Consider the following 24,795-nt stretch of genomic DNA (forward strand, 5'->3'; position numbering starts at 1 on the left):
AACCTGTCTCTTGCCATGGTTTGGGAAAACATCGGACATCCCCACGAATTCCCCCACAAACTCTTCACAGGGAAATTGCGCCCTCCTTTCACGCCACGAGCAACCACCGACCCGACGAATTTATCTAATTCATCTAATTTATCTAACTAAGAAACTCTTACTACACCTACGCTTCGATAAACTTCAAAAATTCCGATATTAGGTTGCGCTTGTGACGAAACTACTCTGTTTTGCAGAAAAGTCGACTTGCATAGTTTGTCAACACGTTTGTTACACCCCCGTGCTGGCAGCTGTGACCTAATTCGATAAACCTGTAATTATCAGCAGAAACAAAACATTGCTCTCTATTGCGAGAACTGGTTTTTGTAGTGTGAAGTAACAATGCGTCAATTGACGCACCCCGTCCTTCTAGGTAGTGACCACGTTAATTATCTCTACCGGTAAAATAAAAATTTCATATTCATGGGTTAGTTACCTAACACTTATGTAGGAAAAGTCAGGAAATATCACGGTTGTGCGATGCCCCACTAAAAAGTTATAGATGCACTTAGGTTGAAAATGCGTCAATTGACGCGCCCCGTCCTTCTAGTGTTAACAATGTTGGTATCTGACATCTTAAGTGAAATGAATAGGTACACTATTTATGCATCACAAATTGGGACTAAACTGTATGACTTCCTTCAAGCATTCTATCACATTCATAAGTCTTTAAACCCAGCTGGACTCTGGTAACTATGTAACCTTCTGAAAAGTTCTAATCTAACAAACACACATAGACATTTAGCAAGGCAGTATCTTAACTTTTATTGAGCGTCAAGTTTCTGTTATTTTTAGTAATTGTTGGTGGTCCCAATCATTCATATATCTTAAACCCCTAGTTGCTTTGGCCAAATGTTTCTTCTCGACGTCGGTCAGTGTATCTAAAAAAGTTTGTTTTACATTGACAAATATCCACATTTTGATGGCAACATCTATAAAACGTCTCTAGCAAAGCTGATAGATATTACATTTACAGATCACTTACTTTTATTTTCCTGTATAGTTTTCATCGCAGTTTCAACCAAAAATTTGTTGTGATACAAGTAGTAAGATAGGTAGTGTAACACAGTGATTGCGAGTTTTGCATTGAGTGGCTCATTCAATTTTCGCCGTAACTTAAATGATGCTACACATGTTTGCACCAAGCATCTTCTTAGGTCAGGAGAACCTAATAAATATGACAACTCTCTTACAACGAGTCATAATAAATAAAACGCAACATTCAACACAAACAAACTCTTTGGCAACTGACAACCAAACGTTGAAAGTTCAATCAACATGGCATTTGTGAAAATTTTATGTATGTAAGGTGTAAACATAGATGACTAATCTCAAAATAGCCATCTTTTCATGCCTATAGACATCCCTCATTGACCTACCTATTCTACCAGCAAATCTTGCCAGACTAAAAAAAGTTTTTAAATTCCTTTCAGCAGTAACAGCAACAAAGAATTCCTCATCCTTCGCCATGTTCTCCAAGTGCATTAAAAGCGCAGCATGCACAGCTTTCATTTCTGGTGTCATGTTTTCATACTTTCTAAGAGCGGCATAGCAAATTGAAACATCCTGCAAAAATGATTAGATTTTATTATTTTTGTTTTTCATAATACATAACCCATGAGTGAATATGAGCCTATGGTATATCGAACAGAGTTCTGTAATCTGCTAACCATACATCATACTCACGGCTGGGCTTAGGCCAATGCAAGCGATGTGATTGCACTGGGCCCAGTACTACTTAGCACCAAAAGAAAAATAATACTTTGGCTTTTATTTTGGCCAAATCTCAATGTTATTTGTATTTCTCAGTTTGTTTTTGATACAGGGTCCTGGTGAAATTATTCCACTAAGAAAAAGTTTAATGGGAGTTGATTTGCAAAGAGTTGATATGTGATTCATGTTAATATTTTTTATTATTACACTAATTTATATAAAATTGGCAAGGGGTCTCGCCATCAGATCTTGCATGAGGGCTGGGCCGGCCCTGATCAGTGAGCATATTACCAATAGGTATCCTCTACTTGCTACAAATATCGGTAATATAAAATTGGGCAGGCTAAACTATTTCCTTAATAAACATATAGTGCAGTTGGTCATTATTTAAATTTTTTTAATCTTTATATCAAAATAAACCACATTCTTGATAAACAAGGTAACATGATATCCTACCTTAGGAAAGAAGTCATTTATTCTCTTTTGAATAGAGATCAGAATGTGTTTTACAACAAAACTTTGCTCTGGGATTTCAAGTTTTCCAATAGTCCACAACAGCCATGCCAGTTCAGTAGATTTCAAATATATCGATGCCACCATCATTTTCTGCAAAAATACTTGAAAATTTTCATTGTTTAATATAAGTTGTAAGAGATCTTCCTTGCAATCAAGATCATGATCATATGAGTCAATATGTTGGCTGAGTGCATGCATATACATGATAAACTCTTCATTCCAAAGCTTGTTAGAGTGGTGCATATCTCCGATTAAATTCAAAATATCATCCAAGCTAGCACAACCAGAAAGGAGTTCAGGTGTTGTTGTGGTGTCTTCTGGCTCATTAGGGCGTGACAGAAATATTTGCTTGTTGGCATAGTCAATCAACTCTGACACATTTTGAAGTGGAGGTGGGGTTAATTGCCGTGGACAATAGAATGCAGCGGAAGTTGATAGCAATTTGCCATATATGTGGTTAACTTTCAATGTTTGTAGGTTTAAAAAATTCTTGAATGAATTTGTACTTGTACATAGGACAAGCATCCGTCTTCGTGAAATGTACAATCGCTTTATAAACTCCATGTTTATCTAAAAATACAACCAAGGAACCAACCACAATATAGATTTGGCTTTGTATTTAATATCTTTAGCAGCATGAACTTTTATGTCACATCCAAACGTTTCTTTGTTTCCTCCAATTTTCGCTGCAAATAATCTCTTTTTGCTTGTAACCACTTTCTTCGAAGATTTCCAAATTGGTATCCAGCTATAAATCCAAGGGCAAAGCACACAACCGAAAAAGTTACTAACTGTGCATCTTTAAACTCACCCATACTGCAACATAAAAAGTAATTAATAAATAAGTCAAGAATAAACAAGACAATGATTCAATGAAATATGCCTCATACCATTCTCTACACTGCAAAGTAATTATTCTCTACACTGCAAAGTAATTCAATTACTTCACAAAACTAGTAACCTTAATCTATAGCAATAAATAATCTAAAATGTTTAAGTAATAAATGAACAACAAGAAATGTGAACTATGTGTACAGTTCAATAAAATTAAATAATCAAGCTGATTAATTAAACAATCAATCGATGGTCATCTATCTTCAGCAGTGTGACTACATTTTAATGAACATTATCTGAGAACATGAAACGTTTTCACTAAAACCCACCCAATAAAATCATTGCAAAAGTTCTAAAGGATCATAAAGAGTATCATTAGACTACCATGACCTATTCCAAGTTAAAGTAGACAAAAAGAACTAAACAAAATCGAAGAGTAATCAGATGAGCAAAATGCAGCAAGCTTGACAGATTCAAGAAACGTCCAATTTTTTGTTGGTTTCCTCGAGTTTCCTTTTCAGAGCATCTTGCTTTCTTTGTAGCCACCTGCGACGAATGTTCCCGAATTGATATCCTGCGGCAAACCCAACAGCAAAGCATGCTATTGAACATGCTACCAGTTTAATATCTTGCCATTCACCCATAATGGATTAGCATAATCAAACCTACACGAATAATTGAGTATTACATACATGTTACCACTGAATAAGTTAACTACTTATGCACTAATTGGAGCAAGATAAGAATAAAATGAGTAAGAAATGCACCAGTAAGACGTAAAAAGACTTCAGTCAAAAGAGCAGGACTAGCACACATTGCTGCATATATGTAAACATGGATATTTCAGCATCTAATCATACTAATGAAGTTTAACAATGAATATTGAATCTAAGCTTTGTTTTTCATCACTACCACAGCACGACTGTCATGAATTGAATAAGTCTCTCATTTAAATATAAAACTTTAAAATACAGATATATGCAATTCAAGCACAGTGTTTATAATGTGACTTGAGGCAAGGTCACAGTATGAGTTACCAATAATTAATTAAAATATACTTTACTCCAAAAACTCTTGCATGCACACACAAAACACAGTATACATATAAGTATCACAAGTACAACAACCACAGTAAATATATTTAGTTCCAGTGTAAAAAATTTCATAAAAATCACACTGTTGACTGTACATACAAAATCTCTGAAAATTGAAGGAATGTGTAATTATGAATTCTAGATATATGAAGACAATAGAATTATGAGTTTAATACTATTACTATTACACAATAAAAGCACGAAAGTCAAATGAAGACAAAAATTGTCCTTCAATAAAACATTTGACTATGTCCAAGGTTTTAACAAAGCTCCTTTGCTTCGTGAGTTTGGTGTTAAGGCAGCTCTATTAGTCCTTTGCCCTGCTCCAGAAAAAGGGCGTAAAGGTGAGACATTTGGGCTTGTCTTCTTTTCAAAAGAATTCCCACTTTGAGAGTGAGCATTGAACAAATATGTATTTTCTCTTCTAGCAGGTGCACCACCTTCCTTTTCGGACTTCCACTGCTCTTGTGATGGAGATTTCTTCCATAACTGAACTGTCTGAGCTTGGTACATGCTCTCTGAAGATAAAGATTCAGCTTCTGAAGCAAAATCCAAATCTGAGTTTGATCTCGAGGAGATCTTACTAAGAGTCTGCATCAGATTAACATTTTCTTTTTTAAGAATGTCAATACGAACATTGTTGGCTTTTATTTGTTGTTCCATGTCTATGATAATATCACCAGTGCCAGTGGGATTTATACTAGCTGTGTTTTGTAAATCTGGATAAGACACAAGAAGTTTTTCTCGCTCCGTGAACTTTTCAACTTGCTCTTCCAGTCTTTCAGCAGTCAACCGCAAATCATTTATGGTCTTTTGCATGGTTTCTTTTTCCTTTTCCACAACAGAGGATTGCTCTTCCAGGGATCTCAGTTTGGATGTTTGCTCATTTACAGTGGCACTTTCCCGCTTCATTTTTTCTGCTTGTTCATCGTGCTCTTCTTCGACAACAGCCAGTCTCTCCCTCAGTGCTTCACATTCCTCATTTAATTCATCAAAGCGTATAAGAATGCTCTGATGTTTTTTTTGCACAACCTCTTCACGATTATATATGGTTTTACTGCGGCTTATTTCTTTTTCAAGGTGGATTTTTGTAGTGTTTAGTGTATTTTCAGCACTTCGCAATTTTTCTTGCAATTCTAAAGCTACAGTTTTCATTCGAAAAATTTCTGCTTGACACTCTTTTCTTTCTTCAGTTTCATGTTTCAGTTGAGAGTTAACATTATCCAAACAAATCAAAGCTTTTCGTCCCTTGAAGAGTTCTTCTTTTGAGTCCGACATTAAAGACTTTAAAGTGGAAACTTCTTCACGCAATTTTTCATTTTCATCAGACAGGCAACTAATGCACTTTTGTAAAGACTTTTCATTCTCCTTAAACCTGTATTCATATTTTCTTTGCTCTTCCTGAAATTCGACCAGCTTTCTGCCACTGATTGATTGCAACCTGGCAATCTCTTCTTTGAATTTTTGTTCGTTTTTCTCCGCGGTAGAAACATTTTGCTTTAGAGGGTTGATTTGCTTCATTAGTGAATCCAAGTGACGATCAATGCGAGACAAATCTCTCTTTTGTAAATTTTTCCACCGAGAGAGCTCGGCAATTGACATCAGTGAAGAATCTGTCTGCTTGGCAATGTAATCTTCAAGTGCCGTGGGCAGTCCTTGGGATTTGCAGACATGAACCAAGGATTTTCCAACTTCATGAAGACAAGTTTGAGTCCTATCACAAACTTCACAAACAACATAAGCTGTTTCACTTGTTTGGCTGCTGCAATGAATCATAGTTGCAAAAGGTTTGGAAAGCGCACCGCTTGAATCAGATGCATCACTTGCAACTGAATCCGTATCACTTGATTTTGATTTTCTTATATGTGCAGGTTTCCGAGTATTGCCTAACTGTTCCTTCTCTATTTGGTTAGCAAATTGCTTCAATACTTTTGCGACCTGTGCCAGCCTTCCCCAACTTCTCTTGACAGTTAGACCAGCAGATATCGAGCGCATACTGCTGGACTTAGGAGATGACTTAACACTAAGTAAGATCTCATTGAAATACGTGAAACAATGAAAAAGAAACAAAAGTCTATCAATTAGTAAATCATAAAGCATGACATGAACGACTTCATTTCTTTCTTCATCAAGCTCTTCATATGCATATTCACTTAGCAATCCATCTACGTCAACATCCATTGAGTGTTTATCTGGAAATTTCCATGATTGATACTGCACACTTCCCACTCGAGAAATGATTTCTACAATTGTATCCTGCACATCTTTTATGTCATGTTGCAAACTCTCAAGACAATACTTTGTACCCAAAAGTTGTGTCATTATTCCACATTCAAAATCCCAAGTGCCTGATCAATATAGTAAAAGGTTTCCTCTGCTGTGTTCGCTACAATTTTAAAAGATGAATACACATTATATATTATATATGTATAAAATCAAAGCTATCATATATATATAGTAGAATATACAATACAACCAGGTTGCCTCTCCAAGTCACTAATTAGTATCTACATGCCATTACCAATAGCAAGGTGCCGGGATCTATGGTGTTACTCAAAAGTTACAAAATCAGCAGGTTGTAATTAGTGACGTCACGAGAAAATTTTAGCAGGTGCTCAGTTAAAACTGCTACTAAAAATCGAAGGCTAGGCTAAACGTAAAGCGTGTGGCCTCTTTTTTCACAAGAAAATTGTGCTCTTTTTCATCTAAAACAGAGAATTCCCCTTCCAAAAACACAAAGAAAAACACGGAAGTGCAAGAGTGAATGCCTCATTTTTCTAAAGGTCATACTTTCCCCTAAAGTTGACATTAGGGTGCAGTCTTGAAAAGACACGAGGAGGCAGTTTATTCATTCTTCGCCATGCCTTTCACTTGACTCTGCCTATGGCATCCCCTGACCCTTATGTGCATAGCCATAGTCTAGTGCATGCAAATGCTGAAATGATTTTTATAATTTTTAAATTTATAATATAATTTTTATATACTAAAATTTTCATAAAAACATATCAAGGGTGTACCAGCTTCACCTGATTTCAAAGGCGCATACCAAAACCACCATTTTGCAAAATTGCAACTTTATTTAGCCGGTACTAGGCTAGCCTAGTATATTTGAAAGAGTAGGCTACCTAGTGCATGTTATTTTGAACGAATCAACGGAATTTTGATAAGGATACATAGGCCTAGTAGCGCTTGAGCAAAATTCTCACATACCGTACCGATGTGCTTAATCAAAAAACAAAACCAAAATTAATAGGTAAAGTTAGAAAAGAAATTAGAAAATAATTATTTTCGATAAGCTTTGAGTTTAAACAAAACCACGAAGTTAACTCGTAAATTCACATTGGTTGAGACCATGTCTAGATTTTAAAATGAAAACAAAAACCAAAGAAATTTTAACTGATCCTTCAGCTTCGATGGCATTAAAATGCCAAATATTTGGGTCATTTTTGGACTTTAAAAGCCTGAGCTAAAATTCATACCTTTTTGGTGGATTTTTTCGACAAAAGTGAGGCTTTTTAGGCAGAACACTGCTAGCTCTCTAACTAATACAATACGTTAGATAGCTCTCTAACTAATACGATACGAGAGTTAGATACGAGAGTTAGAGTTCTTTATATCGTTGATAATACGAAGGCACAAAAAGTTTGATATCGTTTACTGTTTATCACCACATGCTGTAGAGTGTAGACTGTAGAGCAGGGGTTCCCAACCGGTGGTACGCATACCACTAGTGGTACGCGGGAGCTTTTCAGGTGGTACGCGAGCAGCTCTCCGTTGCATGCGATATACAGTATAGTAGTATAACAATTAAATTTTGAGTTGCTAAAATATGCGAACAACACTTTTATTTCTTTCCGTACTAAATTCCCTGCACTCAGTAAGCTACTTTTGTCGATCTTGCTGCCTGCTGTCATTGTTATTAATACAATGCTGCTGTGCGAATATTGGATCAAATTAGTTGTTTTGAAAATAGTGGTACGTGTTGACAATCCGTGGTGGCTAAGTGGTACGAGAACATAAAAAAGTTGGTAACCCCTGCTGTAGAGTATAGACTATAGAGGACCTGGATGATGACTCACAATCTTACTCTGACGTCACACATCTGGCCGTCTATGGAGTAACAGAATTTTTAACATTATTTACGGTTTTTCTTGGTTTTACCACGAGTAGCTGCAAAAAATCTAAATCTTATCATGATTAAAAAAAGGCGATCGCTAATGAGTAGTCGCGCGCTTTTGAGTATCATTTAAGCCAGGGTTATCACCCAATTACTGATATATTAGTCTACTTATGCCTTATAAGCAATAGCCTTTTTCAATGCAATATCGTATGACTGAATAATGTGTATATATTTGATCAAAAAAGCAATATTATTCATTGAAGAAGAAGTTATCCTGTTGGTTATAATTTTTTATATTTGTCGCCATTCTACAGTTTACAAAACTTCGGCAGCTATGCTATCTTATAGAAGATCTAACAGCACATCTCATTGAACTCAAATACAAAGATGGACGGTAAAATCAATAATCAGCCGTAAAACAGCGAAATCTTGACAAATATACAACAAAGCTACAAATTGGGAGTGTTCACAAGCTCTCTGAGGGAAGCGAAACTAACAAAACATGAACATAAAATGTGTTGTAAAATTATACAAACTTTAAAACGGGTTTTAGTAAGTAAGGACGTTTTTCAACACCTTTGAATCGGGGTTAAAAATTGTTGCAGATGAATCTACACAGTATTTATCGCTATGTCAACGTCATTTTTGTACGCTACATTTTCTTTAGCAACAGAAGTTATAGCAACTTGTCTTCTGGCATCATCCAGTTTGTAGACTGTTTCATCATCGCCCAGCCAACCATGTCTTCTGCCTACGATCATTACTAGGCCCATAGTGATCGAGTATACCAGCTGAAAGACCCCGTAGAGGAATGGAAAGAGGACAGTCTTAACCAAAACAGCCGGGATTGCTCCGAACGAGATCTGAATAATTGAGCCCGCCACCTGAACGTTTTGTAGAGCGATCTCGACCGCCACCGTACGGCGACATCGATTGTCAACCTCCAGACAAGGCAGAAGTGCTGACAGAAACCCAATGCCAAATGCCAGTATTGGCATAAGACATGCAACCTAAACATTGAGCAGTTAAATGACAGGAAGTACTTAACAGGATTAAACGATTTCAAATCAAAAAGAGACTTTTATATGAACATCTTTCTTTCGCGATCATTTATTAAATCGCCATAACCTAAAGTTGCTTACCATACGAAATAAGATTTAATAAATTTTGAAATAACTGACCAAAAGAGCATATTGGTTGCAAGATAGTATTTACCAGAGCATTAAAAAATAAATACCACAATTTGCTTCCACGTAAATATCCAAGGTATTTTCCGCAGAATACTGGTAACTATCACAGATATAATGATAAAAAGCGTCAGGGTGCCGACACATATCTGTACAGGATAAAAAAATAACGCATATAACGTAATTCATGACGTCCATTAAATTCACGTAAGTCTAATAACTAAAAACCATATCATTCGTCTTAATGTTTTAGAAATAATATTGATGGTTTATCTTATACTTTGGTAACAAGCTCAGCTTTTTTGGGAAATTTCGTCCGAACTGTCATACCAAGAGCAAGAGGAAGAATTAAGCTTGCCAAGAGAATACCTAAGATATAAATAAGCTTGAATTCAACGCATTCTGGGTCCAGAATGCTCGATAATTAATCACTGAAAACACAATTACGTGCCTAACTTGTCAAACGGAACCAATAAATTCACGGGTAGCTCTTCGACTTTGCTGAATATGAAAAGCCACATTGGCATTGTGCCAAGGGACAATAAGGTGGTTGTGGCAGTCATAGCGACGCTTAAAAGAAAACAGAAAATGTCAAAACATGTCGTCGTTGAAAGGCGGTAAAACTGCAAAAGTGTCAGTGGCAGACATTTTCAGTCACAGCTGTCTGAATCTTGTACCTTAGGTCGATTACTCCTCCGGTCCAAAAGACTACGAGATTACTAATGGTGCCACCAGGGCAACTTCCCTGGATCATAACACCCAAAGCTTCCGCCCGAGGCATTTGGAAGATTTTGGTGAGAGCCCAGGCCAGTGCTACAAAGAAGAAGGGAATAAAATAAAAATTTTATGAACATATCATCCTGATTGACTGTAGAATATATTTTATAAATTAAGTGCTGTGGATAGCCTACTCACGCGGAACACAGGCTAACTGTATAAAAACACCGAGCGCGTAAGCATGTGGTTTTTTCAGGTACTTGAGTACGACCTTGTAGTCAACGGTCGCTCCGATGCAAATCATACCAAACGATACAAATATTCTATAATGAAGAGCAGAAACAAATAAATGTGCTTGAAATTTTTTGCAACAATGTCTTGGTTCACTGTGCCACTTACGTCGTCAATATGAATACGATTAATTCACGTTGCATGACCTCGGGTGAGATGTTGCTTGTCGACTTAGAAGCTGTGTTATTCGGAGAAAGTGTTGTAGGAAAATCTATGTAATTTGTAAAAAATTTTATCACGTAAAAGTCAAACTCTCTAACAATAAAGTCTCGACCCGCGTCCAATCATTTACACATTTATTACAATTATTCATTATGAATTACCGTTATTTTACTTACCTGTTGTCAAAGAAAAATTGGTAAAAGACGCCATCTTTTGAATTAAACTTGGTTTAACCAAATTAGTATTCAACCGGTGAACTTATTTTTGTAGGCCAACTCTCAAATCAAAAAATTTTACATATACTACCCTAGAGTTCGTGGATACTGCAAAACTCAAATTTTTAGCAAAAGATTTTTAAAACTAAAACCGAACTGAAGCTCTATAAAGATAAAACGAACAAATTGAAATTGATATGGTTTTTTAAACTGTTTCTTAACTCTGCACTGGAAAATTTTACCGTTTTGTAAACTAGACCATAGCCATCGACAAGATTTTTCGTCTGTAATTTTGATTTGTAAAATATTATATGAAGTTAAGGTTAGGGTAAACAATTCTCTTTGTGCAAAGTTGAAGAAGGATAGGTGTTATTGTATAAAGCGGTGTTTACTCTGAACAGGTCATTATTCAGAATGTCGGCAAAAACAGCAAGAAGCTTTGACAACTTGGCACACGTTGTGTTGATTGTTTGTAGGCTGTCATCCGGTAAGCCGAGAAAAGCCTTCAATCATTATGCCGTCGTTACGCAGTCTTGGGGACAAATAACTGCGAAAACCAGACAAATAAGTGCGAAATGCCTCGGCCAAATATTTACAACCTTGAATACAAAAAAAACGTCAAGCAATTGTTTGTGTGCAAGACTCCACGTCATGGTGTTCTTAATGGAAAATGGTGATGACATCATAAACTAGTTGGAAAAAAGTAAGTTAGCCTAAATGCTTGTTTTCTTCTTTCAACAGATTGACCATGGCTGATCAGCTGTTATTTTGACTACGACGTTATGCCATTCAATTCTGTTTCTAGCCCTCGTTAACTGCATGAGGATTTCTTGTGTGAATATTTTGATGCTGGCGATGTATCTGAGTTTTGACCTTCATCTTCACCTCTTCCGTCTGTTTTGTTGACCATAAATTTTTATCACTTTTATACTTAGCCAATAAAAGTGACTACTAAACAAATAGCAAACAAAGCTTCGCCATGTTTTCTCTTTTCTGAAAAATGCAAAATAAACATAATGTCTAAACTCTAAAGGCATCCAACAGTCTCAGAAATGGCTTGTTTCCTACTGAGCTTTTTCACTATAAAGTTGTAGTTTATAGCTAAACCGATCCAATAATATTTGCCTTAATTACAAAATGACTCACCATACAGAGCTACAGAAATATCTGATCGGGGATAAAACATTGCGAGTGAAAACACCCACAGAGGTTATCTAATGTTTAACTTAGGTTGGCAAAATATTTTGGCTGGTTCACATGCTTATGATCAGAAAAAAAACAGACATTTTTTGTGTTTTTCCAATTTGCAAAAACAGTAAGAGAACAGTGATGAAGCGAACAACAAGTGAGGAAACTGTTTTACGCTGAATCTCCGCTGGACGTCCTGATAACATTGACCATACCTGACACTCCAGCAGTTAACTTTAGAACGACCGAGGGGGTCGAAACCGACCTTTAGCCAAATTTGTACAGCTATTTTGCTAATGTTTGAAATCGGTGCGATTTCAAACTTTCAGTCGCTTCCTAAGTAGGTTATTTATGAGCGGTATGCTAACACAGAGTTTTTTTCAAAACGTTATTTAGTTTACCCACAATTACTACGTATACCTACAACCACCGTAAGGTTCGATAACGACCTTTATAAAAATCTACCTTTAAGATCTACCTTCAATCTACCTTCTAAGGTGGCCAGCAGCGCATTTGCGAACATACGCGATTACAATGCGAAACATACATTAGCCATTCACAGGGCAAAACACCTTTCCATTTGTACATACACATCTTAACTGTGGTAGTTGCCTTAATCTAACCATTTGTAGCGGTTTACATCATTTTCGCTGTTGCTTGCATGCTTGGTAATATCTTTCCAGTTTGGTACCATTGATTCATATTGCTTGCCATAGATTTACTGACTGACTGCCAATGTTAATACTGTGCCTCATTGCTCGGTTCTTCAGCATTTAAGCCATACACACTTAATTAACTCTTAGACTTTGTTGAGTTTGAATGTACCCGAATTTGTCATCGCCCGTAATCATTTGTAAGATGTTCCTTCTTCATTTTTCATCATATGTAGCTTATTAACCATTGTAGTGTGATCGTGCTATGATCTTTCTTAATAAGTGTTGTGCAGACTTGGTGTTCATGTCAGTTACCTCTTTTTGTTACCTCTTTTCATGTCAGTTACCTCTTTTTGTGTACCAGTCATGTCTGGCTTGCTGCCGCCGAATTTGTCCGTTTTTTTATCAGAAAATAACTTCATTCCACTGTGTTATTCTGGGGCCGGTATATAACGTCCAAATTAGCATTAGTGTTTATTCCAATTATATGATTTAAGTGATAATGATTTATATGATTTTGTGTCGCCAAAAACTCCAATTAGCTTTGTCATTTCGTAACTAAACTCGTGTGTCTTTGTCTTGAATTCCTTTCTTTAGAACTGATCAGCCGTGACATGCTCGTTAACACTCAAATTCTTTGTGTTAGCACATCAGTTTAATCCCAGCCAATTTAGTATGTATTACAGTTGTTAGCCTGACTTGTTTAAGGAGTGTTGCATGCAGTATGATGAGTTAGTTGCCATTCAACCTGTTGTAATGCCTATATTTGTTAGCCACGTGATTGAGATCAAATTTACTAGTATTGCCGATTATTACTATTGTTTGCAGACTGACAGGGTAGTGTTCATTTCCTTACTTTGGCCTTGCTCGTACTTTCAGATGATAAGTAATATTACCCTGGGTTATGTACTTATAGAAATCACACACATACCACACAAACTGTTCACTAGCTGTTCTGTTCGTCTGTTCGAGTGATCATTTCTTTCTACCCGTTCAATATAAGACTTTGAAGAAATCCGTGTGCATTTCTAATATCCAGGGTAGGGTGGCATTCAGGCCTTGCTGGCCCGAAGGACACCCCTTAGGTCAGGGGCGGGCAATTTTTTCGGTCGGCGGGCCGGATTCCTGAATCGATACATTAATCGTGTATTTATCCACCTATGCAAGGAATAAATCGTATTTAATGTAAACTTTAAGTTTTAAGCATAGAGACCAAAAACAGTATTTAATGAATTTATTAACGATTAATGTACTTCAATAGCTGCTGAAGTCAAAACTGAACTGCTAAACTGAACTGCTGAACTGTCTGCGGGCCGCTCAAAATCCCGTCGCGGGCCGGGTCCGGCCCGCGGGCCGTATTTTGCCCACCCCTGCCTTAGGTGATCGGCATCTATAAATTTGCCGGTTACATATAGTTTTCAAAGGGTACGCAGGTTTAGATGCAGTAACTGGCCAAACCAAGCGTTTGACTTTTTCAAAGGATTTGCTGTAGATACCCGTACTTTGACATAAATTGCAAATAATGAAGTCTGCTGCATAAAATTTGCACTGTTTTTTTTCTAGTAAGTACAAATACTTTAACTTAACAAAAGAGTCGACGTAACAATGTGTAAAAATGTTTAGACTGTTATATTTTTGCTTACTCTGGACAGGGATTGACAGCGTCTAAAATCGGTCAGTTTAGCTACTGTTGGTTAGATATATAACCTATACTTTTCGTTAAAGCAACGTGACAAATGTTCAATATGAAGTAGAGTTAAGTTTAGCTTGTGGCGCATAAACAATGGAAGGTTGAAAATGAAAAATAAATTTAATTCTATCTGCAATAAACATTCTGGCTTGCACTCTTTCCCCCTAGTTTCTTGGCCCAAACGTTTTTGTTACTTAAAAGGCTTTGCGAGACCCAAGCAAGAAAGCATTGCTCTACTTATAGATTCAAATATATTATATATAAGCTATGTAACACGTATACGTGCTATATAGTGGAAACACGCAATGTGAAAATGCAACTATATATTTTTCTTCACTATACTGTAGCCTATATACTTAAATAAAAAAGCAGAATATTGGATATACACTATATATGTATATGCACTCTATAAGGTTTAATTTTATTTTAATTTTCTTGGTATACACAAAATTCCGCAATTATCACCTTACTTCATCAGGTAGCCTATAGGCCTACCTAGAGGTTATATTATTTATTTATTTTGTGTATCATTGATCATATTTATACACAAAAATATATTTATCTACATATTTTTATTGCAGCTGAGTAGGCCGAGCTTTTTTCGAACATCGAATTCCTTTACGCTCGTTTATTTCGCGCACAAAGCGATGCAGCGAGGAAGATTAAATAAAAAATTCTTGAGTCGGGTTTTTCTAATCTTGCTCATTCCTCTTTGTGTGTTTCTTCATTTAATTTTCTATTCGGTTCGAAGTGCATGGATTCTTTCTGCTGTAAATCACTCATCGGAAAGGTTGAAAAAAACTGAGATGGAAGATCCTATCTCAACTGCATTTTCTGGCTTGCCAAGCGAGTTTGTCAAACAAGGTTGTCAAAAAACAAACAAAAATCAAAATTACACTGTTTGTGATCATTTACCATACAGCGAAATTAAATGCGGCAAGTTGGCGGCAAGGCGAGATTTCGATGAAAACGGAATAAAATACAAAGTGCCAAACATAGTTCATTTCATTTGGTTGGGTCAACCCGCTTTCGAGTATTACAATTACCTGGCTATCCGCTCAATAGCGAGCATTCAACAACCTGAAAAGATCACCATTTATTATGACAAAGCAAAGCCAAGTGGTGAGTATACTTATTCTCAAATTACGATTTTTATTGCAAACAAACCAGTTTTGTGCATTTCCTACACTTAGGGCCGATGTGGGAAAGGACTGCACGAGAAGTACCGTGTTTGGAGTTCAAACAAATAGCTCGGCCAACCAGTGTTTTGGGCAAAAAGGTAGGAAAATAAACGTTTTACATGGTGTATACTAATGCGCTCTACTGCATACAGAAACGTTCGTAAACGTTAAAAACTGATATGATTTATTTCACTAGAGGTAACACCTTTTGGCAAAGATATTAACTGAAGAAATCTTTAGTATATATAGGCTATAGTTAATTTCGCGCTTTATAACAAAGCATTTAAGCTTGTTGATGAAAGTGTCATTTACTTATAAACGGGCTATCCTATACCGAAAGGCATACTTTGTACATGAAAAACGTTCAAATTTCTTTACTTTAGATTTCCCATACTGTTCCCCAGACCGATGCAGCTCGTTTGCAAATCTTAATCGAGAAAGGAGGAATTTACATAGACGGTGACGTCATAACTTTGCGAAACTTTGATTCACTACGAAAATTCTCTGTAACTATGGGCAGGTAGCATACAGTTTTTAATCAAATTGTTTGTCAGGTGTTATGAATACAGTGTGAATTGTAAAAACATCTTTGCTGAATTTTATATACAGGTCCCTTGCCGACATCATCAGCATGGGCATTACATTGTCAGAACCAAACGCACCATTCCTTCAAGCGTTTTATCATCAATACCCAAGCCATTTTGAAGATCTCCCCGGAAAAGACTGGAAGTTTGCCACCTACTATTTAATGACGTTTTACAGAGAAAATATGGAAAAGGTTTATCTAAAATTACCTGGTTTTGTTGTCCATGTTGCTGCCGATGGCGAATAGCCTACTGGTATACTTAATTTTTAAACCCAACTTTTATGGTCTATAATCTATATCCATGTATTCTTAAATGAATTTCATATGACATAGGATTGGATTCACATCGAAGATACATCAATGCAAAGACCCAATTCCGCTATAAGCCATGATGGCAAAACCGCTACCACATTCGATCATTTCGACTTGACCGGCCATTACTTCCTGCATTTGCACCCCACCACGGTATTTGGGACCATCATTGAAAGAAATCAATTTTTCTCCCAGAAAGATGATCAGATACGGACTGCAGATACCACTTATGGCGAAGCAGCTCGGCTCGCGGTATTCAACAGGTCTGATTTAATCTTTAAAAGTGGTGAAACGCCACGTAATCGGGTGCCAGCAAAAAAAATAGTTCGCCTTGAACCAATACAACCAATCAGGCGAACAACACAAAATTAGTAAAACGAATTTTCAAAAGAACACAAAATGACCGCGTTCCGATATGACTGGCTTGCAGCTGTAGACTGAACATCTTACGGTGTTGAAGTCGAATTTTTCGTAATTCGATATGAAAAGCTTCAAAACACAATCGCATGTCCTCAGAACTACAGATTCTTAAATAACTAAGCGATGCGATTTTTGTTTTTTGTCGCCGTGAAATCTATAATTTTGTAACATGAAAACGATTCCTAAAACTGGTAAACTTTCTTATTAAAATATATGCGTGTTAGTATATAACTTAAGTAAATCTTTTCAATATTTTTTGCTAAAGTATCAATATTTTTGATATTTCTCATTTACATAAAGAAGACGTGACTCCAAGAAAAATACGAGTCGTTCATCGAAACTACAATTTCCACGTTTGCTTTTACAACTATTCTATTAAATAGCTTCTATTTTTGGGGGCGATGTGTTTTTTTCGATTCATTAATTAACATTAAACTTTTTTATAGCGGTGCTTATATTTTTTATATATCTGATCATCTTTTATTTAATCGCTTAATTCACTGACTCTAGATTCCTCAGTGTTTCACTTTTACAATGTTCTGTTGTTTAAGCATCAGCCTGGTGACTTATAATTTAATCTTTACATAAGAAATAATTTAAAATTAAATGAGTAAGTTGAAAGTTATCTTCTCGACAATGTCAAGTTTATTCTAGATGCGGGAAATTTCACCACCAGTAGAAGGCTGTACAACGTTATAGCCTTGACTATAACCAAAATAACGTTATAGCATTCTATAGCTTATAACTCATGCAATCGGTATATGGACTTTAGTCGTTTGTATGACAGTTGTAAGAGTTCCAAATCATCATACTTAGTCTTAAAAACGTACCACTATATAAAGGTGTTTCAAACGCTTTGTGGTTATCGCTATTTATTTTGTCTTGATGTTTCTGTTATGGCGGCAAGAGTAAACAACTTACATAACATCATGATTTACTCTAGACTGAGTTATCCAGGTTTAAATACTTTATAATATACTTTTTTCATACTGTTTTGTTGGTATTGGTAGTTATAAAAGCTGTAAATATGTGAAATTGTCAATGTGTGGAAATCGACAAGATTTGAGTGTAAGGTGTTTGATAATAATGAAGGCTGCTGTTGTGATCAGTGTAACCGCTTGCGGTGGATATCATAGCACCTACTGTTTATCAGACATTGTTGCTGCAAAATTTGTAGCCTTACAATATATAGGTCTATATATAGTGATAAAAATAAAAAATAATTTTGAGGATAAATAGCCTCCAACTGGTAGTGAATAATAAATATGGCTTATTGCTTATGTAAAAATAAATGTGCGTCATAGTAAAAGTGTGTATCACTCAAATACCACCAAGAAATACGTTTATTCTTGGAATATACAGATCATTTACCTTGTTTACATTTACTGATGTGAAACACAATCAGTCATGCCCAACTGAAATTGAAATATATTCCTACTTATGTTGTTAAAGGGTCTTTTATAAAAATGCGTCCTGTTATAGTTTTTGAAATCGTTACCGTCGATTATTACCAACACAAACTAAGGCTATTGGCAGTGGTAGGCTTAGGCTTGGGGAAGCCCTAGGCGCGGTATGGCGCAACTTAAATTTGGTCGCCCCCAAATTACAGAAGACGTAGCAAACTATCCTAAGGTGAGTCAGGGGACCATGGTACCCAGAAAAATGTTTAATTTACATGCATGCACATTAAAATGCAGAAAACTTGCTTTTCTTTCAAAAAACAACTGTCTGCGATTTGTTTGTACTATCGAGCGTCTTATACCGCAGATGTTTGCCAGCAGAGAACACAACTTTTTCTTTGTCTTGGCAAAATGTCTTAAATCGTGTGAGCGTTTGAGAAGTAAGCTATATGAAAGTAATCTCAAAGAAAGATGGAACCAATTCACGGAGATTAAATTTACACAACTTTCCCCTATTCTAAATACAGTTTATGCAGCTAATTAGCATGAACCAGTGAATGACTCATGACCTGAAAAAGTGCGACTAATTAGCAATAATATTCCTAAGCAATGTTTGTTTTAGCGCGTATAAGTTACAGAAATAAGGAGGCCAAAGGCGATCGTCTCACCCTAAAGCCACTGCTGACTACAGATCAACACAGTGTACCGGACCGAAACTATCCATGTGCTTCATTTTCATGTTATGGTAACCTGTATAAACAAACCTTAACTGGACATTTAATACGGCTTTTTGTATTTTTACTAGCCCAAGCCAAAAAACCGCTTTGTTTACATTAACGAGGTTTACACTGTCTCTATCTACTATCTATACTATAGTTTTAATAAAATCATAACTGAAGGCTTGCCTGAATCAACGTCGAAAGAAGGTAGCCTACTGTTCAGCTGGACTCTAGACCGACTTCATAAACATACATATCGGGAAGTATAGAATGGTTGGGAGGCTATAGGCAGTAAATTATTATCATTATTTTCATCGTTTTTTACTTATTTAAGATAGCGGAAGCTAACTAAGACAATGCTACATATTGCTATGTCTTTCTATGGTGACATAACTGTAACTGATAAATAATATTATTAGTATAAATATATAATTTACGATAACTTTAAAAAACCGACAGATATAATCATCTTTTGACGTATATAAGTTTTTTGTAATATACACCCAAAGTAGGTAGTCCCATCTAGGCCTCTACTGTAATAGCTGATCTGTACAATACGCATTTTGAAGAACCATAAAACGCTGCTTTAGTTTCTATTCTATTATATGGCAACCTAAGCAAAGCTTTATTCGAAAACAAATATTTTACGCTTTTTTTTTTAGGGGACAAGAAATATACTTGACTGAAACAAATCTACTCATTTCTCGTTTTTTGCTTCTTCACCTGAATCCTTATAGACCTACTGTTGTTGGGGTCAAATGATTATTATTGATGTAAGCCTTACACTGCATGGAATTTCCGCTGGACCCTTATTTCACCAGTCTCATTGCACGAGTGTCAGTTTGGAAATTCTTCAAATTACAGTCACTTTGGGATTTTTTCAATGCAATATCGTATGACTGAATAATGTGTAGGGTATATATTTGATCAAAAAAGCAATATTATTCATTGAAGAAGATGTTATCCTGTTGGGTATAATTTTTTATATTTGTCGCCATTCTAAAATTTACAAAACTTCGGCAGTTATGCTATCTTATAGAAGATCTAACAGCACATCTCATTGAACTCAAATACAAAGGTGCATGGTAAAATCAATAATCAGCCGTAAAACAGCGAAATCTTTACAAATATACAACAAAGCTACAAATTGGGAGTGTTCACAAGCTCTCTGAGGGAAGCGAAACTAACAAAACATGAACATAAAATGTGTTGTAAAATTATACAAACTTTAAAACGGGTTTTAGTAAGTAAGGACGTTTTTCAACACCTTTGAATCGGGGTTAAAAAATGTTGCAGATGAATCTACACAGTATTTATCGCTATGTCAACGTCATTTTTGTACGCTACATTTTCTTTAGCAACAGAAGTTATAGCAACTTGTCTTCTGGCATCATCCAGTTTGTAGACTGTTTCATCATCGCCCAGCCAACCATGTCTTCTGCCTACGATCATTACTAGGCCCATAGTGATCGAGTAGACCAGCTGAAAGACCCCGTAGAGGAATGGAAAGAGAACAGTCTTAACCAAAACAGCCGGGATTGCTCCGAACGAGATCTGAATAATTGAGCCCGCCACCTGAACGTTTTGTAGAGCGATCTCGACCGCCACCGTACGGCGACATCGATTGTCAACCTCCAGACAAGGCAGAAGTGCTGGCAGAAACCCAATGCCAAATGCCAGTATTGGCATAAGACAAGCAACCTAAACATTGAGAAGTTAAATGACAGGAAGCACTTAACAGGATTAAACGATTTCAAATCAAAAAGAGACTTTTATATGAACATCTTTCTTTTGCGATCATTTAATAAATCGCCATAACTTAAAGTTGCTTATCACACGAAATAAGATTTAATAAGTTTTGAAATAATTGACCAAAAATGTATATTGGTTGCAAGATAGTATTTACCAAAGCATTAAAAAATAAATACCACAATTTGCTTCCACGTAAATATCCAAGGTATTTTCCGCAGAATACTGGTAACTATCACAGATATAATGATAAAAAGCGTCAGGGTGCCGACACATATCTGCACAGGATAAAAAAAATAACGCATATAACTTAATTCATGACGGCCATTAAATTCACGTAAGTCTAATAACTAAAAACCATATCATTCGTCTTAATGTTTTAGAAATAATATTGATGGTTTATCTTATACTTTGGTAACAAGCTCAGCTTTTTTGGGAAATTTCGTCCGAACTGTCATACCAAGAGCAAGAGGAAGAATTAAGCTTGCCAAGAGAATACCTAAGATATAGATACGTTTGAATTCAACGCATTCTGGGTCCAGAATGCTGGATAATCACTGAAAACACAGTTACGTGCCTAACTTGTCGAACGGAACCAATAAATTCACGGGTAGCTCTTCGACTTTGCTGAATATGAAAAGCCACATTGGCATTGTGCCAAGAGACAATAAGGTGGTTGTGGCAGTCATAGCGACGCTTAAAAGAAAACAGAAAATGTCAAAACATGTCGTCGTTGAAAGGCGGTAAAACTGCAAAAGTGTCAGTGGCAGACATTTTCAGTCACAGCTGTCTGAATCTTGTACCTTAGGTCGATTACTCCTCCGGTCCAAAAGACTACGAGATTACTAATGGTGCCACCAGGGCAACTTCCCTGGATCATAACACCCAAAGCTTCCGCCCGAGGCATTTGGAAGATTTTGGTGAGAGCCCAGGCCAGTGCTACAAAGAAGAAGGAAAAAAAATAAAATTTTTAAAAATGTTATAAACATATCATCCTCATTGACTGTAGAATATCTTCTATGAATCAAGTGCTGTGGATAGCCTACTCACGCGGAACACAGGCTAACTGTATAAAAACACCGAGCGCGTAAGCATGTGGTTTTTTCAGGTACTTGAGTACGACCTTGTAGTCAACGGTCGCCCCGATGCCAATCATACCAAACGATACAAATATTCTACAATGAAGAGCAGAAACAATTAAATGTGCTTGAACTTTATTGCAACTATGTCTTGGTTCACTGTGCCACTTACGTCGTCAATATGAATACGATTAATTCACGTTGCATGACCTCGGGTGAGATGTTGTTTGTCAACTTAGAAGCTGTGTTATTCGGAGAAAGTGTTGTAGGAAAATCTATGTAATTTGTAAAAAATTTTATCACGTAAAAGTCAAACACTCTAACAATAAAGTCTCGTTCTGTGTCCAATCATTTACATATTTATTACAATTATTCATTATGAATTACCGTTATTTTACTTACCTGTTGTCAAAGAAAAATTGGTAAAAGACGCCATCTTTTGAATTAAACTTGGTTTAACCAAATTAGTATTCAACCGGTGAACTTATTTTTGTAGGCCAACTCTTAAATCAAAACATTTTACATATACTACCCTAGAGTTCGTGGATACTGCAAAACCCAAATTTTTAGCAAAAGATTTTTAAAACTAAAACCGAACTGAAGCTCTATAAAGATAAAACGAACAAATTGAAATTGATATGATTTTTTAAACTGTTTCTTAACTCTGCACTGGAAACTTTTACCGTTTTGTAAACTAGACCATAGCCATCGACAAGATTTTTCGCCTGTAATTTTGATTTGTAAAATATTATATGAAGTTAAGGTTAGGGTAAACAATTCTCTTTGTGCAAAGTTGAAGAAGGATAGGTGTTATTGTATAAAGCGGTGTTTACTCTGAACAGGTCATTATTCAGAATGTCGGCAAAAACAGCAAGAAGCTTTGACAACTTGGCACACGTCGTGTTGATTGTTTGTAGGCTGTCATCCGGTAAGCCGAGAAAAGCCTTCAATCATTATGCCGTCGTTACGCAGTCTTGGGGACAAATAACTGCGAAAACCAGACAAATAAGTGCGAAATGCCTCGGCCAAATATTTACAACCTTGAATACAAAAAAAACGTCAAGCAATTGTTTGTGTGCAAGACTCCACGTCATGGTGTTCTTAATGGAAAATGGTGATGACATCATAAACTAGTTGGAAAAAAGTAAGTTAGCCTAAATGCTTGTTTTCTTCTTTCAACAGATTGACCATGGCTGATCAGCTGTTATTTTGACTACGACGTTATGCCATTCAATTCTGTTTCTAGCCCTCGGTAACTGCATGAGGATTTCTTGTGTGAATATTTTGATGCTGGCGATGTATCTGAGTTTTGACCTTCATCTTCACCTCTTCCGTCTGTTTTGTTGACCATAAATTTTTATCACTTTTATACTTAGCCAATAAAAGTGACTACTAAACAAATAGCAAACAAAGCTTCGCCATGTTTTCTCTTTTCTGAAAAATGCAAAATAAACATAATGTCTAAACTCTAAAGGCATCCAACAGTCTCAGAAATGGCTTGTTTCCTACTGAGCTTTTTCACTATAAAGTTGTAGTTTATAGCTAAACCGATCCAATAATATTTGCCTTAATTACAAAATGACTCACCATACAGAGCTACAGAAATATCTGATCGGGGATAAAACATTGCGAGTGAAAACACCCACAGAGGTTATCTAATGTTTAACTTAGGTTGGCAAAATATTTTGGCTGGTTCACATGCTTATGATCAGAAAAAAAACAGACATTTTTTGTGTTTTTCCAATTTGCAAAAACAGTAAGAGAACAGTGATGAAGCGAACAACAAGTGAGGAAACTGTTTTACGCTGAATCTCCGCTGGACGTCCTGATAACATTGACCATACCTGACACTCCAGCAGTTAACTTTAGAACGACCGAGGGGGTCGAAACCGACCTTTAGCCAAATTTGTACAGCTATTTTGCTAATGTTTGAAATCGGTGCGATTTCAAACTTTCAGTCGCTTCCTAAGTAGGCTATTTATGAGCGGTATGCTAACACAGAGTTTTTTTCAAAACGTTATTTAGTTTACCCACAATTACTACGTATACCTACAACCACCGTATATAAGGTTCGATAACGACCTTTATAAAAATCTACCTTTAAGATCTACCTTCAATCTACCTTCTAAGGTGGCCAGCAGCGCATTTGCGAACATACGCGATTACAATGCGAAACATACATTAGCCATTCACAGGGCAAAACACCTTTCCATTTGTACATACACATCTTAACTGTGGTAGTTGCCTTAATCTAACCATTTGTAGCGGTTTACATCATTTTCGCTGTTGCTTGCATGCTTGGTAATATCTTTCCAGTTTGGTACCATTGATTCATATTGCTTGCCATAGATTTACTGACTGACTGCCAATGTTAATACTGTGCCTCATTGCTCGGTTCTTCAGCATTTAAGCCATACACACTTAATTAACTCTTAGACTTTGTTGAGTTTGAATGTACCCGAATTTGTCATCGCCCGTAATCATTTGTAAGATGTTCCTTCTTCATTTTTCATCATATGTAGCTTATTAACCATTGTAGTGTGATCGTGCTATGATCTTTCTTAATAAGTGTTGTGCAGACTTGGTGTTCATGTCAGTTACCTCTTTTTGTTAACTCTTTTCATGTCAGTTACCTCTTTTTGTGTACCAGTCATGTCTGGCTTGCTGCCGCCGAATTTGTCCGTTTTTTTATCAGAAAATAACTTCATTCCACTGTGTTATTCTGGGGCCGGTATATAACGTCCAAATTAGCATTAGTGTTTATTCCAATTATATGATTTAAGTGATAATGATTTATATGATTTGGTGTCGCCAAAAACTCCAATTAGCTTTGTCATTTCGTAACTAAACTCGTGTGTCTTTGTCTTGAATTCCTTTCTTTAGAACTGATCAGCCGTGACATGCTCGTTAACACTCAAATTCTTTGTGTT

General features: G+C 36.3%; 5 protein-coding genes across 7 annotated transcripts; 1 reads left to right on the plus strand and 4 right to left on the minus strand.

Annotated features, from left to right (window-relative positions):
• Positions 1 to 779: 779 nt before the first annotated feature.
• Positions 780 to 4,367, minus strand: LOC143461706 (uncharacterized). Its single transcript, XM_076959538.1, has 4 exons — positions 2,209 to 4,367; positions 1,419 to 1,605; positions 1,025 to 1,207; positions 780 to 920 (listed from the first exon to the last, which is right to left on the minus strand). The coding sequence occupies exons 1-4, from the start codon at positions 2,830 to 2,832 to the stop codon at positions 814 to 816; spliced, it is 1,101 nt and encodes a 366-aa protein (XP_076815653.1). The 5' UTR covers positions 2,833 to 4,367; the 3' UTR covers positions 780 to 813.
• Positions 3,085 to 6,650, minus strand: LOC143461705 (coiled-coil domain-containing protein 157-like). The gene has a single exon (XM_076959537.1). The coding sequence runs from the start codon at positions 6,516 to 6,518 to the stop codon at positions 4,443 to 4,445; it is 2,076 nt and encodes a 691-aa protein (XP_076815652.1). The 5' UTR covers positions 6,519 to 6,650; the 3' UTR covers positions 3,085 to 4,442.
• Positions 6,651 to 8,516: 1,866 nt separating this feature from the next.
• LOC143461707 (ileal sodium/bile acid cotransporter-like) lies at positions 8,517 to 11,684 on the minus strand. Its single transcript, XM_076959539.1, has 8 exons — positions 10,850 to 11,684; positions 10,620 to 10,722; positions 10,419 to 10,543; positions 10,181 to 10,316; positions 9,955 to 10,073; positions 9,784 to 9,872; positions 9,554 to 9,652; positions 8,517 to 9,326 (listed from the first exon to the last, which is right to left on the minus strand). The coding sequence occupies exons 1-8, from the start codon at positions 10,881 to 10,883 to the stop codon at positions 8,928 to 8,930; spliced, it is 1,104 nt and encodes a 367-aa protein (XP_076815654.1). The 5' UTR covers positions 10,884 to 11,684; the 3' UTR covers positions 8,517 to 8,927.
• A 2,131-nt stretch (positions 11,685 to 13,815) lies between these two features.
• On the plus strand, positions 13,816 to 17,953 carry LOC143461709 (uncharacterized). 2 transcript variants are annotated; one of them, XM_076959541.1, is made up of 6 exons: positions 13,816 to 14,403; positions 15,001 to 15,541; positions 15,613 to 15,698; positions 16,005 to 16,120; positions 16,210 to 16,378; positions 16,520 to 17,953. In XM_076959541.1, exons 2-6 carry the CDS (start codon positions 15,067 to 15,069, stop codon positions 16,868 to 16,870), a joined length of 1,197 nt encoding a protein of 398 aa, XP_076815656.1. In that variant the 5' UTR covers positions 13,816 to 14,403; positions 15,001 to 15,066; the 3' UTR covers positions 16,871 to 17,953. The 2 variants fall into 2 exon arrangements, with proteins under 2 accessions (XP_076815656.1, XP_076815655.1); XM_076959540.1 differs by having other exon boundaries at positions 14,131 to 14,403; positions 15,984 to 16,120.
• A 2,052-nt stretch (positions 17,954 to 20,005) lies between these two features.
• On the minus strand, positions 20,006 to 23,309 carry LOC143461710 (ileal sodium/bile acid cotransporter-like). Of its 2 annotated transcripts, XM_076959542.1 has the most exons (8): positions 22,268 to 22,441; positions 22,038 to 22,140; positions 21,837 to 21,961; positions 21,590 to 21,725; positions 21,364 to 21,482; positions 21,197 to 21,285; positions 20,966 to 21,064; positions 20,006 to 20,738 (listed from the first exon to the last, which is right to left on the minus strand). In XM_076959542.1, the coding sequence occupies exons 1-8, from the start codon at positions 22,299 to 22,301 to the stop codon at positions 20,340 to 20,342; spliced, it is 1,104 nt and encodes a 367-aa protein (XP_076815657.1). In that variant the 5' UTR covers positions 22,302 to 22,441; the 3' UTR covers positions 20,006 to 20,339. The 2 variants fall into 2 exon arrangements, with proteins under 2 accessions (XP_076815657.1, XP_076815658.1); XM_076959543.1 differs by lacking the exon at positions 21,197 to 21,285 and having other exon boundaries at positions 20,514 to 20,738; positions 22,268 to 23,309.
• Positions 23,310 to 24,795: the final 1,486 nt, after the last annotated feature.

This window comes from Clavelina lepadiformis, chromosome 6 (genome assembly GCF_947623445.1).
Source record: "Clavelina lepadiformis chromosome 6, kaClaLepa1.1, whole genome shotgun sequence".
Classification (NCBI taxonomy): Eukaryota; Metazoa; Chordata; class Ascidiacea; order Aplousobranchia; family Clavelinidae; genus Clavelina; species Clavelina lepadiformis.

Coding starts and splice junctions, on each gene's coding strand:
- LOC143461710 (XM_076959542.1), bottom strand. CDS start 22,301: ATGGCGTCTTTTACCAATTTTTCTTTGACAACAG. Junction 22,141..22,267: donor CAATTTTTCTTTGACAACAG/GTAAGTAAAATA, acceptor CAAATTACATAG/ATTTTCCTACAACACTTTCT. Junction 21,286..21,363: donor GGTTCCGTTCGACAAGTTAG/GCACGTAACTGT, acceptor TCTATATCTTAG/GTATTCTCTTGGCAAGCTTA.
- LOC143461705 (XM_076959537.1), bottom strand. CDS start 6,518: ATGACACAACTTTTGGGTACAAAGTATTGTCTTGAGAGTTTGCAACAT.
- LOC143461709 (XM_076959540.1), top strand. CDS start 15,067: ATGCAGCGAGGAAGATTAAATAAAAAATTCTTGAGTCGGGTTTTTCTA. Junction 15,699..15,983: donor CCAGTGTTTTGGGCAAAAAG/GTAGGAAAATAA, acceptor TCTTTACTTTAG/ATTTCCCATACTGTTCCCCA. Junction 16,379..16,519: donor ACAGAGAAAATATGGAAAAG/GTTTATCTAAAA, acceptor CATATGACATAG/GATTGGATTCACATCGAAGA.
- LOC143461706 (XM_076959538.1), bottom strand. CDS start 2,832: ATGGAGTTTATAAAGCGATTGTACATTTCACGAAGACGGATGCTTGTC. Junction 1,208..1,418: donor AAGATTTGCTGGTAGAATAG/GTAGGTCAATGA, acceptor CATATTTATTAG/GTTCTCCTGACCTAAGAAGA. Junction 921..1,024: donor AACTATACAGGAAAATAAAA/GTAAGTGATCTG, acceptor AAACTTTTTTAG/ATACACTGACCGACGTCGAG.
- LOC143461707 (XM_076959539.1), bottom strand. CDS start 10,883: ATGGCGTCTTTTACCAATTTTTCTTTGACAACAG. Junction 10,544..10,619: donor ATCGTATTCATATTGACGAC/GTAAGTGGCACA, acceptor TCTTCATTATAG/AATATTTGTATCGTTTGGTA. Junction 10,074..10,180: donor GGAGGAGTAATCGACCTAAG/GTACAAGATTCA, acceptor TTTTCTTTTAAG/CGTCGCTATGACTGCCACAA.